Source organism: Rhinoraja longicauda, chromosome 12 (genome assembly GCF_053455715.1).
Source record: "Rhinoraja longicauda isolate Sanriku21f chromosome 12, sRhiLon1.1, whole genome shotgun sequence".
In the NCBI taxonomy this organism is placed as follows: Eukaryota; Metazoa; Chordata; class Chondrichthyes; order Rajiformes; family Arhynchobatidae; genus Rhinoraja; species Rhinoraja longicauda.
The window spans coordinates 13375401-13387839 of record NC_135964.1 but is presented as its reverse complement, the minus strand read 5'-3'; the positions used below and the strand labels follow the sequence as shown (position 1 = coordinate 13387839).

General features: G+C 45.1%; 1 protein-coding gene across 2 annotated transcripts in view; it reads right to left on the bottom strand.

Annotated features, from left to right (window-relative positions):
* The window catches only part of hgd (homogentisate 1,2-dioxygenase), a 32454-nt gene that overhangs the window by 9171 nt on the left and 10844 nt on the right, over positions 1 to 12439 (bottom strand). For both annotated transcript variants that reach the window (XM_078409097.1, XM_078409096.1), the window contains exons 6-11: positions 11806 to 11897; positions 9268 to 9302; positions 6707 to 6786; positions 5910 to 6009; positions 3520 to 3644; positions 1105 to 1209 (exon numbers count right to left, since the gene is read on the bottom strand). In XM_078409097.1, coding sequence (XP_078265223.1) covers positions 1105 to 1209; positions 3520 to 3644; positions 5910 to 6009; positions 6707 to 6786; positions 9268 to 9302; positions 11806 to 11897 — 537 coding nt within the window. The remainder of the gene's footprint in view (positions 1 to 1104; positions 1210 to 3519; positions 3645 to 5909; positions 6010 to 6706; positions 6787 to 9267; positions 9303 to 11805; positions 11898 to 12439) is intronic.

The window sequence follows — 12439 nt, the reverse complement described above, 5'->3', positions numbered from 1 at the left end:
CTCTCTGTGCACAAATACTTGCCATCTCTTAAACTTTCACCTTAAAGCAATTTCATCCGCTATTATTTGATATTTCCACCCTTGGAAAAAGGCTGTGACTGTCTCCCCTATCTAGTGCCTCTCATATTTTTATACACTTCTACCAGGTCTCCCCACAACCTCCAGCCTCCCAGAGAAAACAATCCAAGATTGTCCAACCTCTCCCTACAGCTACTATTCTCTAATCTATTCTGGTAAACTCTGCACCCTTTCCAGAGTCCCCACGTCCTTCCTGCAATGTGCTATCCTGCATGTTCTGTGTTGATTAGCAGATGCCATCATTGATCACTGCACTCGGGGGAACACTGTGGTGTGGAGCAAAACCTTTCCCTTCACACCAGCCCCTGAAACTCAAACATCAGGTGGCAAAACTATTGAGGGCGTGCAGCGTAGGTTTACTAGGTTAATTCCCGGAATGGCGGGACTATCATATGTTGAAAGACTGGAGCGACTAGGCTTGTATACACTGGAATTTAGAAGGATGAGAGGAGATCTTATCGAAACGTATAAGATTATTAAGGGGTTGGACACGTTAGAGGCAGGAAACATGTTCCCAATGTTGGGGGAGTCCAGAACAAGGGGCCACAGTTTAAGAATAAGGGGTAGGCCATTTAGAACTGAGATGAGGAAAAACTTTTTCAGTCAGAAAGTTGTGAATCTGTGGAATTCTCTGCCTCAGAAGGCAGTGGAGGCCAATTCTCTGAATGCATTCAAGAGAGAGCTAGATAGAGCTCTTAAGGATAGTGGAGTCAGGGGGTATGGGGAGAAGGCAGTAACGGGGTACTGATTGAGAATGATCAGCCATGATCACATTGAATGGCGGTGCTGGCTCGAAGGGCCGAATGGCCTCCTCCTGCACCTATTGTCTATTGTCTAAAACCATCCGATGGAAGTCTCCATTTCCAAGCACACTAAAGCCGGTTTGAAAATCTGCTATTCTTGCAACAAATCGGAATAACCCACCAACTTTAGGAAGCCAAATCCTTTTACTGCAAAGTGTTTGATTGTCCAAATAACATCTGTTGAAGTAGCAAAAAAAAAAGATTCACAAAGAAAACTACTTACCGCATGATCAAAGGCAACACTATTAATGACCATGAAGTCATTCAGATTGTACTTGTATGGTGTATAGTTTCCATGCCAAGCCACAACGTTAAAGGGGGAGATATCCTGAAAAAAAATTAATCAGTGTTAAAAAATAAATGAGTGAAGAAGGGTCCCGACCTGAAACGTGGTCTGCCCATTCCCTCCACAGATGCTGTAGGAAGGAACTGCAGATGCTGGTTTATAATGAAGATAGACTCAAAATGCTGGAGTAATTCAGCGGGGCAGGCAGCATCTCTGGAGAGAATGGATAGGTGACGACTTGGGTGAAGAAAGGTTCCGACCCGAAATATCACCCATTCTTTTTCTCCTGAGACACTGCCTGAACTGCTGAGTTCCTCTAACACTATGTGTTTTGCTCATTGAATACTCAAGCTTTCAGATCAATTGGCCATTTCTAAAATTCGAGGCAACTTGACCCGATGATAACGGTGTTTGTGAGTGCAGAGTGATTGCAAATAATTAAGTCATGTTTGCCCTCACTTTGAGGGGGCTGGAATATGAAAGTGAGGTTGTGAAACCTCGCTACACTGAATTTTATTCAAACTCTGGAATACCTCGGGCAAAGAACTTAAGTACAGATTAATTGATAGTTGAGAGGTATAACAGATACATTATAATAAGCCTTCTAATTAAATTATGAGACGTAATGTAAACTTGGCTTATAGTAACTTCCGATTGTTGTGGAGGCCAAGTCACTGGGTATCTTTAAAGTAGAGATTGACAGGTTCTTGATTAGTTAGGGTGTCAAAGGTTATGGGGAGAAGGCAGGAGAATGGGGTTGGGAGGAAAAGATAGATCAGCCATGATTGAATGGCAGAGTAGACTTGATGGGCCGAATGGCCTAATTCTGCTCCTATGTCTCATGGGTATGGTGGAGTGTTGATCTAAGGAGGACCTCAATTAAATAATTCAGTAGGGGAGGTAGAACCTCAAACAAGAGAACATTGCAGTGGAAACAAGAAAATAGGGACACTGGTTTATAAAAAGGTACACAAAGTGCAGCAGTTACTCAGTGGGACAGGCAGCATCTCTGGAGAACATGGATCAGACTGAAGAATGACCCCGACACGAAACGTCACCAATCCATGCCCTCCAGAGATGCGGCCTGTCCCAATGGATTACTGCAGCGCCTTGTGTCTTTTTATAAGAGAACCTTTCACCAAGCTTTCCTCTTCAGTTCATGTCAATGGATAGTGGCGAGAAGCAAGAACCCAGGCTGTGTTTTCCTCCTTCTGATTCAGGAATGTCATAGAAACATAGAAAAAATAGGTGCAGGAGTAGGCCATTTGGCCCTTCGAGCCAGCACTGCTATTCAATATGATCATGGCTGATCATCCAAAATCAGTGCCCCGTTCCTGCTTTCTCCCCATATCCCCTCATTCATTTAGCCCTAAGAGCTAAATCAACTCTCTCTTGAAAGCATCCAGTAAATTGGCCTCCACTGCTTTCTGCGGCAGAGAATTCCACAGATTCACAACTCTCTGGGTGAAGAACCTTTTCCTCATCTCAGTCCTAAATGGCCTACCCCTTATTCTTAAACTGTGACCCCTGGTTCTGAACTCCCCCAACATCGGGAACATTTTTCCTGCATCTAGCCTGTCCAATCCTTTAAGAATTTTATATGTTGTGGCACTCCTTATAATTTTCCTAGCACAGGTTAATAAATTCAAAATCGATCAGTAGTCTTTCCTTTGGCTCATCACTACACTGTGTAAAACACCTGCAAGTTACCTGTTCATGAACGTGCATGAAAGTGATATTTCAGGTTGAGTTTTAGAGGCACTACTTGTCATGCTGACTAAGATGCTCCATCTTGCCTTCTGGCTGCACTTCTCACCCACCATCCTCATCTTTGGACACCCTGTGCGCAGGGGAGAGGGTAGGGCCGAAGATGTCCTGGTTGGGTTGCTCCTGAGCCTGGCCAAGCAGGCCATCCGCGAGTCACGGCGCCAGGCAGAAGAGGGCTCTGCCCGAGCCGGCTGCCTGCCCCTTTTCCAGGATTACGTCCGTGCCCGGGTGGTGCTAGGGAGGGACTACGTGCTGTCCACAGGCACCCTGGGGGATTTCCGGGACCGCTAGGCACTGTGGGAGGTTGAATGCATCCTTGACAAGGATTGTAAGATAGTTGTATAATGGTTTATTGTTTGTCTTGTATAATGGTGGTGGGTTCTGTTTTGGTTTTATTGTATTGTATATATTATTTTAATATTTGAATAAATATTTTTGATTAATAAAAAAAAGATGCTCCAATTAAGATACTCCCATTTGCCCGCGTTTGGCCCATATCCCTCTCAACCTTTCCCATGCATGTACCTGTCCTCTGCCTACAGTTTGCTCTTTGTACACCAAATACTTGACTCGACGCTGACTTACCTGTTGAGCAGCAAAAAGCTTGCCCTGGAACTTGCTGACGACGGTGAAACCTGCTGGAATATTCCGATTCTCATACCATGCAACAGGGACCTTGATGTCCCTGGGGTTGGCAAGGCCATTGGCTCCTGGCAAGGTACAACAAATCCCAGGGTGAATATCATCGAACATAAACTCAATTGTCTGTCCGGCATGGAGTGCTAAATCTCTTCCGATTTTTAAATAAACTTTACTTCCTCAAACACTTCAAATGTCCTTTACTTGTGCCGGTTAAAATGCAAAGCTTTGAATTGTTGGGGAGTTTCTGTAATTGTGTTGTTGGTTATGCTTGGGCAAGTAGGCAGGTAAGTCTTTCTCCCAGGATGGAAAATTCAAAGACTGGAGGGTATAGGTTTAAGGTGAGAAGGGCAAAGTTTAAAGGAGGTGTGCAGGGCAAGTTCTTTTTTACGCAGAGCATAGTGGGTGCCTGGAACGCACTGGTGGTGGAGGCAGATACGATAGTGGTGTTTAAGAGGCTTTTGGATAGGCACATGGATATGCAGAGAATGGGGGGGATATGGGTTATCTGCAGGTAGATACGTGATGGGCTTGGCATCATGTTCAGCACAGACGTTGTGGGCCGAAGGGCCTATTCATGTGCTGTTCTATGTTCTAAGTCACCATCCAGCAATGTGGTCGCTGTGGTGCAGGTGCTTTCAGGTAAAGTTCCATGACTATAGCCTTCCGTGTGGGGCTCCAACAATTCAAGCCGTGTGTTTAATTGTCTAACAGTATGTACCAGCAATGGAACAGCATAATTCTTACTTGCTGCAGCTTAAAGGGCTCATAAATGCAATAACACACATACTCATACACAAATACATAATCAATAATACAATAAACTAATAACTGTCATACCAGGTCACCATAACAGTGAATAACCCCAGTCTGTGGAGCACAGTCCAGACAAGACCATAGTTGCTGAGGTTAGTGCTGTTCACAATTCCTGCAAATTGTGTTTGCTTTGAATGCCCACATCTGCAGTGGTTTGCACCAAAGTACTATTGTAATTACACACAACAGAACTGACAACCCCTCTGCTCAGGATTGTGGAGGGGCTAGATTGGCAGATTTTCCAGACAATTGAATATCATCGCTTATAATACTGCACCAATCTCTTATTCACTTTTTGTTTAGTTTAGTGCCATGTGTATTGAGGTACAGTAAAAAGCTTTTGATGCGTGCTAATCAGACAGCGGAAAAACTAGATGATTGCAATCGAACCATCCACAGTGTACAGATACATGATTTAGATGCGACACAATGTGATAATAAATATCCCGATGCATAGTCATCGAGTCATAGAGTGATACAGTGTGGATACAGGCCCTTCGGCCCAACGCCAACATGTTCCAGCTACACTAGCCCCACCTGCCTGCGTTTAGTCCATATCCCTCCAAACCTGTCCTATCCATGTACCTGTCTAACTGTTTCTTAAATGCTGGGATAGTCCCTGCCTCAACTACCTCCTCTGGCAGCTTGTTCCATACACCCACCACCCTTTGTGTGAAAAGGTTGTGGAGGCCAATTCTCCGAATGCATTCAAGAGAGAGCTAGAAAGAGCTCTTAAGGATAGCGGAGTCAGGGGGTACGGGGAGAAGGCAGAATGGGGTACTGATTGAGAATGATCAGCCATGATCACATTGAATGGTGGTGCTGGCTCGAAGGGCCGAATAGCCTACTCCTGCACCTATTGTCTATTGTTACCCCTCAGGTTCCTATTGTTACCCCTCAGGTTCCTATTGTTACCCCTCAGGTTCCTATTAAATCTTTTCCCCTTCACCATGAACCTATGTCCTCCAGTCCTCGATTCCCCTAGTCTGGGCAAGAGACTCTGTGCATCTTGGAAGTTGAGAGGGCATGTGTGAACTGAGGGCCCAGTGAGTGGAAGAGGTTCACAGAAGTCACAATCATAGAGTCATACAGCATGGAAACAGGCCCTTCGGCCCAACTCATCCATGTCAACTAGCATTCCCTCTCTACACTAGACCTACAGTATTTGCCAACATTTGGTCCATATCCCTCTAAAGTTTTTCTATCCATGTACCTGTCCAAATGTCTTTTAAATGTTGTTGTAGTACCTGCCTCAACTATCTCCTCTGTTCCACCCACCCTGTGAAAAAGTTGCCCCTCAGATTCCTGTTAAATCTTTCCCCTCTCACCTTAAACCTATGTCCTTTGGTTCTTGATTCCTCGACTGTGGGTAAAAGACTCTGCATTCACTCAATATATTCCAGTCCTATTCTAAACCCTGAGTGCTGGATTATCAACAGTTTACCGTGATTATCCAACATACATAACATAACGTCACTGGAAATCCTAAAACTAAATGTTTAGCAGATCACAATATTTACCAATGGGGCCAAGATCAGGCAACTCAAAATGGCTTCCAAAAACCTCCAGTATGTAACCTCTGGTCTCCTCGAAAACCTCCACACTGAAATGCATCCCTTGCTGAAAGAACAAACCAAAAATAGATTATTCTAGATATACACAAATTACATGCAGGTGAACAATTTGTTTAAAGTTTATCGGTAATTCTGTGTGATCCAAATGCAAGAAGGGAATGGCCATTTGGGCAAACTCACAGTAATAGGATTAAAATTAAATTGTCCCAACAAGATATATTGTCTCAACAATATGGTAGTATGCTTGCCATATTGAAGAGGATCAATATCTTAACATAGAACAGAACTACTGCCTTACAACGCCAGACACCCGGGTTCGAACCTGACTACGGGTGCTGTCTGTACGGAGTTTGTATGTTCTCCCCGTGACCTGCGTGGGTTTTCACCAAGATCTTCGGTTTCCTCCCGCACTCCAAAGATGTACAGGTTTGTAGGTTAATTGGCTTGGTATAAATGTATAATTGTCCCTAGTGTGTGTAGGGTTGTGTTAATGTGCGGGGATCGCTGGTAGGTGCGGACTCGGTGGGCCGAAGGGCCTGTTTCCGCGCTGTATCACTAAACTAAACTAAACTTTCCAGCACAAGAACAGCCACCACATATGGCCCACCTGAAATGATACAAATAAGTTTCAAGGATGCCTGTCCCGCTGAGTTCCTCCAGCACCTTGTGCTTTGCTGAAGAATCCAGCATCGGCAGTTCCTTGTGACTCTATATTGAAACAAAGATTCTTTTCTCCAGCTCACCTGAATGACACAAATCTCGCAAGGTTCAACCAGCATCTTGCCAAATTCTGTGGTAATCAACAGGTTGCCTTTTTGAGGAACTGCAAATAATACGAAAAAAATCATAAATCTTTTTTAAAAAACTTGTGATTGATACCTTATCAGTTTTGGAAAATTATTTTTTGAAGAAAGGTCCTGACCCGAAACGTCATCTATCCATGATCTCCAGAGATGCTGCCAGACCCACTGAATTACTCCAGTCTTTTTCTGTAAACCAGCATAAACCTGTTCCTTGTGTGTAAATTAATATTTTATTCAACTCCAAGCTTGAAAGGGTTCAGAAAAGATTTATGAGGATGTTGCCAGGATTAGAGGGTGTGAGCTATAGGGAGAGGTTGAGTAGGCTGGGTCTTTATTCCATGGAGCGTAGGAGGATGAGGGGAGATCTTGTAGAGGTGTATAAAATCATGAGAGGAATAGATCGGGTAGATGCACAGAGTCTTTTACCCAGAGTAGGGGAATCGAGGACTAGAGGACATAGGTTCAAGGTGAGGGGGAAAAGATTTAATAGGAATCTGAGGGGTAACTTTTTCACACAAAGGGTGGTGGGTGTATGGAACAAGCTGTCAGAGGTAGTTGAGGCTGGGACTATCCCATCATTTAAGAAACAGTTGGACAGGTACATGGATAGGACAGGTTTGGAGGGTTATGGACCAAGCGTAGGCAAGTGGGACTAGGGTAGTTGAGACATTATTGGCCGGTGTGGGCGAGTTGGGTCTAAGGGCCTGTTTCCACACTACTGTGTAGAATGCAGTCTGTACTGTGCAGAGTACAATTGGCTTGGTGTAATTGTATCTCTGGCATTGTAAGGCAGTAGCTCTACCACTACGCCCTCTGTTCTATGCTCAGATATTGATCTTTAAGTCCTGATGTTGGAATAGTCTGACAGTTATATCTCATTAAGTATAGGAAAGAACTGCAGATGCTGGTTTAAATTGGAGATAGACATAAATGCCAGAGTAACTCAGCGGGACAGACAGGGGAGCATCTCTGGAGAGAAGGAACAGGTGATATTTCAGGTCGAGACTTCTTCAGACTGATGTCAGGGGCGAGGGAGACACAGAGATAAGGAAGGGTAAGGTGTGAAAACAGGACCAAGGGAATGGAGATTAAGGAAAATGTAGAATAGATTATTGTTAGTTGGGAGAAGGTAATAATAAAGTAAATGGAAATAAAATGTAGTCGGACACAGTAACGCTGGTCGGAGAACTGGGAAGGGGGAGGGGATGGAGAGAGGGGGAAAGCAAGGGCTATCCGGTTAGAGAAGTCAATGTTCATACCGCTGGGGTGTAAGCTGCCCAAGCGAAATATGAGGTGTTGTTCCTCCAATTTGCGCTGGGCCTCACTCTGACAATGGAGGAGGCCCAGGACAGAAAGGTCAGTGTGGGAATGGGAGGGGGAGTTAAAGTGCTGAGCAACTGGGAGATCAGGTATGTTTAGGCGGACTGAGCGGAGGTGGTCAGCGAAACGATCAGTTGGTCTCACTGATATACAGGAGTCCACACCTGGAACAGTGGAAACAGTAGATGAGGTTGGAGGAGGTGCAGGTGAACCTCTGCCTCACCTGGAAAGACTGTTTGGGTCCTTGGATGGAGTCGAGGGGGGAGGTAAAGGTGTTGCATCCTCTGCGGTTGCAGGGGTAAGTACCTGGGGAGGGGGTGGTTTGGGTGTGAAGGGACGAGTGGACATGGGAGTTGCGGAGGGAACAGTCTCTGCGGAAAGCAGAAAGGGGTGGAGATGGGAAGATGTGGCCAGTAGTGGGATCCCGTTGGAGGTGGCGAAAATGTTGGAGGATTATATGTTGTATGTGACGGCTGATGGGGTGGAAGGTGAGGACAAGGGGGACTGTGTCCTTGTTACGAATGGGGGAAGGGAGAGCAAAGCGGAGCTGCGGGATATAGATGAGACCCTAGTGAGAGCCTCATCTATAATGGAAGAAGGGAACCCCCGTTCCCTAAAGATTGAGGACATCTCCGATGACATGATATGGAAAACCACGTCCTGGGCACAGATGCGGCATAGACGGAGGAATTGGGAGTAGGGGATAGAGTCTTTACAGGAAGCAGGGTGGGAAGAAGTGTAGTCTAGATAGCTATGGGAGTCAGTGGGTTTGTAGTAGATGTCGGTCAATAGTCTGTCTCCTGTGATGGAGACGGTGAGATCTAGAAACGGTAGGGAGATGTGGGAGATGGTCCAAGTGAATTTGAGTGCAGGATGGAAATTAGTGTAAAGTTAATGAAGTCAGTGAGTTCTGCGTGGGTGCAGGAGGCAGCACCGATGCAGTCGTTAATGTAGTGGAGGTAGAGTTCGGGGATAGGGCCAGTGTACACCTGGAACAGTTCTGCTTGCTAAAACAAGTTTTTTCCCACGGTTCCTGACTCCGAAGGTTCCAATTCATGAAATGCATGGTTTTAAAATTAAGTTTCTGTAAATATTATGTAATCATTTTTTGATCACAAGGTAAGCACATTATTCAAGTAGAACAAAAGGGAAAATGAGTTACGTTTCATAGTTTCACTTACCAAGAAGGAAATCCCCATCTGAATTGTAGAAGCTCCTGTAACAAAAGATTATCGTAGCTTAGAATTATATTCGTGGTAGTAGGAGACTCCATTGTGAGAGGTACGGACAGGGGTTCCTGCGGCAACAGATGGGATTCGAGGATGGCGTGCTGCCTCCCTGGTGCCAGGATCCAGGATGTCACGGACAGTGCAGGAAATCCTCACGGGCGAAGGCGAACAGCCGGAAGTGGTAGTGCATGTTGGCACAAACGATGTCGGAGAGAAGGGGATGAATATTCTGCAGCGTGACTTTAGAGAGCTCGGAAAATTGCTGAAAAGCAGGACCTCTAGGGTGGTTATCTCCGGTTTGCTTCCAGTTCCTCGTGCTGGCGAGAGCAGGAACAGGGAGATACATGACCTGAATGTGTGGCTGAGGAAATGGTGCAGGGGGCAAGGATTTAGATTCTTAGATCACTGGGATCTGTTTTGGGGTAAAGGGGGAATTGTACAAAAGGGATGGATTGCACCGTAACAGGTGGGGGACCAGCATTCTGGCAGGCAGGTTTGCCACTGCCACATGGGTGGGTTTAAACTAAATAAGGGGGGGGGGGGGTGTCAAATGGGATGGACAAGGATGGAGTTAAAGGGAACGAGAGTAAAGGGATAGTTGATGACCCCAGAATTAACGGGAAAGAGCTCACAAAGGGATAGGAGAGTATGGCCAAGTGGAATAGGGATCGATGTGAAGGGTGAGATGAGTAAGGAATTAAAAGTACTGTATACGAATGCGCGAAGTATAAGAAGTAAAGTAGATGAGCTTGAGGCTCAGTTAGAGGTTGGTAGATATGACATCATGGGGATTACAGAGACGTGGCTGCAGGAGGATCGGGCCTGGGAACTTAATATTCAGGGTTATACGCCCTATAGAAAGGACAGGCAGGTGGGCAGAGGAGGTGGGGTAGCTCTGCTGGTGAGGGATGAAATTCAGTCCCTTGCGAGGGATGACATAGGGAATGAAGAGGTAGAGTCACTGTGGATTGAGTTGAGGAATTGTAAAGGCAAGAAGACACTTATTGGTGTTATCTACAGACCCCCAAATAGTAGCCCGGATGTAGGGTGTAAGATGCAGCAGGAGTTAAAACTGGCATGTAACAAAGGTAATGCCACTGTGGTGATGGGCGATTTCAATATGCAGGTAGACTGGGAAAATCAGGGTGGTTCTGGACCCCAAGAAAGAGAGTTTGTAGAGTGCCTCCAAGATGGATTCTTGTAATGGAGCTTACCAGAGAAAAGGCAATTCTGGATTTAGTGTTGTCCAATGAACCAGATTTGATAAGAGAACTCGAGGTAAAGGAACCGCTTGGAGGTAGTGATCATAATATGATTAGTTTTATTCTGCAATTCATTCCAAAAAGGAAGAAAGATTCTAAGGGGAGTAAGAGGCAACCGTGGCTGACAAGGGAAGTTAGGGATGGAATAAAACTAAAAGAAAAGATGTATAACACAGCAAAGAGTAGCCGGAAGCCAGAGGATTGGGAAACTTTCATAAGACAACAGAAGGTAACAAAACGGGCAATACGGGCTGAAAAGATGAAGTACGAGGGGAAGCTGGCCAAGAATATAAAGAAGGACAGTAAAAGCTTCTTTAGATATGTTAAGAGAAAAAGAGTAGCAAAGTCAAATGTGGGTCCCTTGAAGGCAGACACGGGTGAAATTATTATGGGTAACAAGGAAATGGCAGATGAGTTGAACAGGTACTTCAGATCTGTCTTCACTAAGGAACACACAACTGTGAGGTGATGCCTTTTGGCAAGTCATGTCAGGTCAGGACCTGCACAGGTTATAGGTTTATGGTGAGGGGGGGAAAATGTTTTTGGTTAGTTTAGTTTAGAGATACAGCGCGGAAACAGGTCTTTCGGCCTACCAAGTCCGCACCGACCAGCAATCCCCGCACACTAACACTATCCTACAGACAATAGGGACAATTTACAATTATACCAAGCCAATTAACCTACAAACCTGTACATCTTTGGAGTGTGGGAGGAAACCGGAGATCCCTGGGAAAACCCACGCAGGTCATGGGGAGAACGTACAAACTCCGTACAGACAGCATCCGTAGCCAGGATCGAACCTGGGTTCCTTGCGCTATAAGGCAGTAGCTCTAACGCTTTGCCACCGTGTCACAATAGGAATCTGTCGGAGGAGGTCGTTGAGGCAGGGACTATCCCAACATTTGAGAAGCAATTAAACAGGTCCTTGCATAGGACAGATTTAGAGGGATATGGGCAGGCAGGATGGGACTAGTTCCACACTCTATAAATCACTCTATAAATGGTTGGGTTTTGGAGACCCTTCTTCAGAAGTCTGAAGAAGGGTCTTGACCCAAAACGTCACCTATTCTCTCCAGAGATGCTGCCTGGCCCGCTGAGTTACTCCAGCATTTTGTGTCTATCTTAAACCTCTCTCAGGCAAATATATTCTTCCTTAAAGCAAAACCCTATCTACACATTACACACTTGGTGTAAACAGAATATGCTCTTTCTAAAAGTAGCCACATACTTGTTCTCCATGGAGGCGTTGCACGTATAGATGTGAACAGCCAGGCCACTGCGGGATCTGATGTCTCCAGCTCCACATAAGGTGTGTAAACCCTGTCAACAAGAGGAGCATTCAAATGAAATGCAAACCAAAAAAATAGATGAATGTAAGCGAGGAAAAGCTTTTTATTCCCGGGCTGAACAGAAAGAGCAGTAACCCACCAATGAACACAAACAGCAAAAAATATATATCGTGAAGGCTTTGCTATTGCTTAAGTAAGTCCAATAACTGATAAATCCCTATTGGAATCACGTTTACTCTCTTCCAAAAATAGCAATGAAAACCGCCATTATCTGGGAAATAAACTGTCCATTTTTATAAAGAAATAAATGATGTGTAATATTTTGCAGTGAATTTATGACATGATACAGTATATTAACAATCTCAAATTACGAAAAACAAATACAAGCTGGGCATGCTAAGGAGGTTGAGTTGTTGAGAGAGAAACCCTCCATCAGTACTGGTAATCAGCTCCCTTCCCGAGGTGCTTGACATTGTAACAGAACAAAGAACAGCACAGCACCCAAGAACAGGCCCTTCGGCCCACAATGTCTGTGCCAAACATGATGCCAAGGCAAACCAATCTCATCTGCCT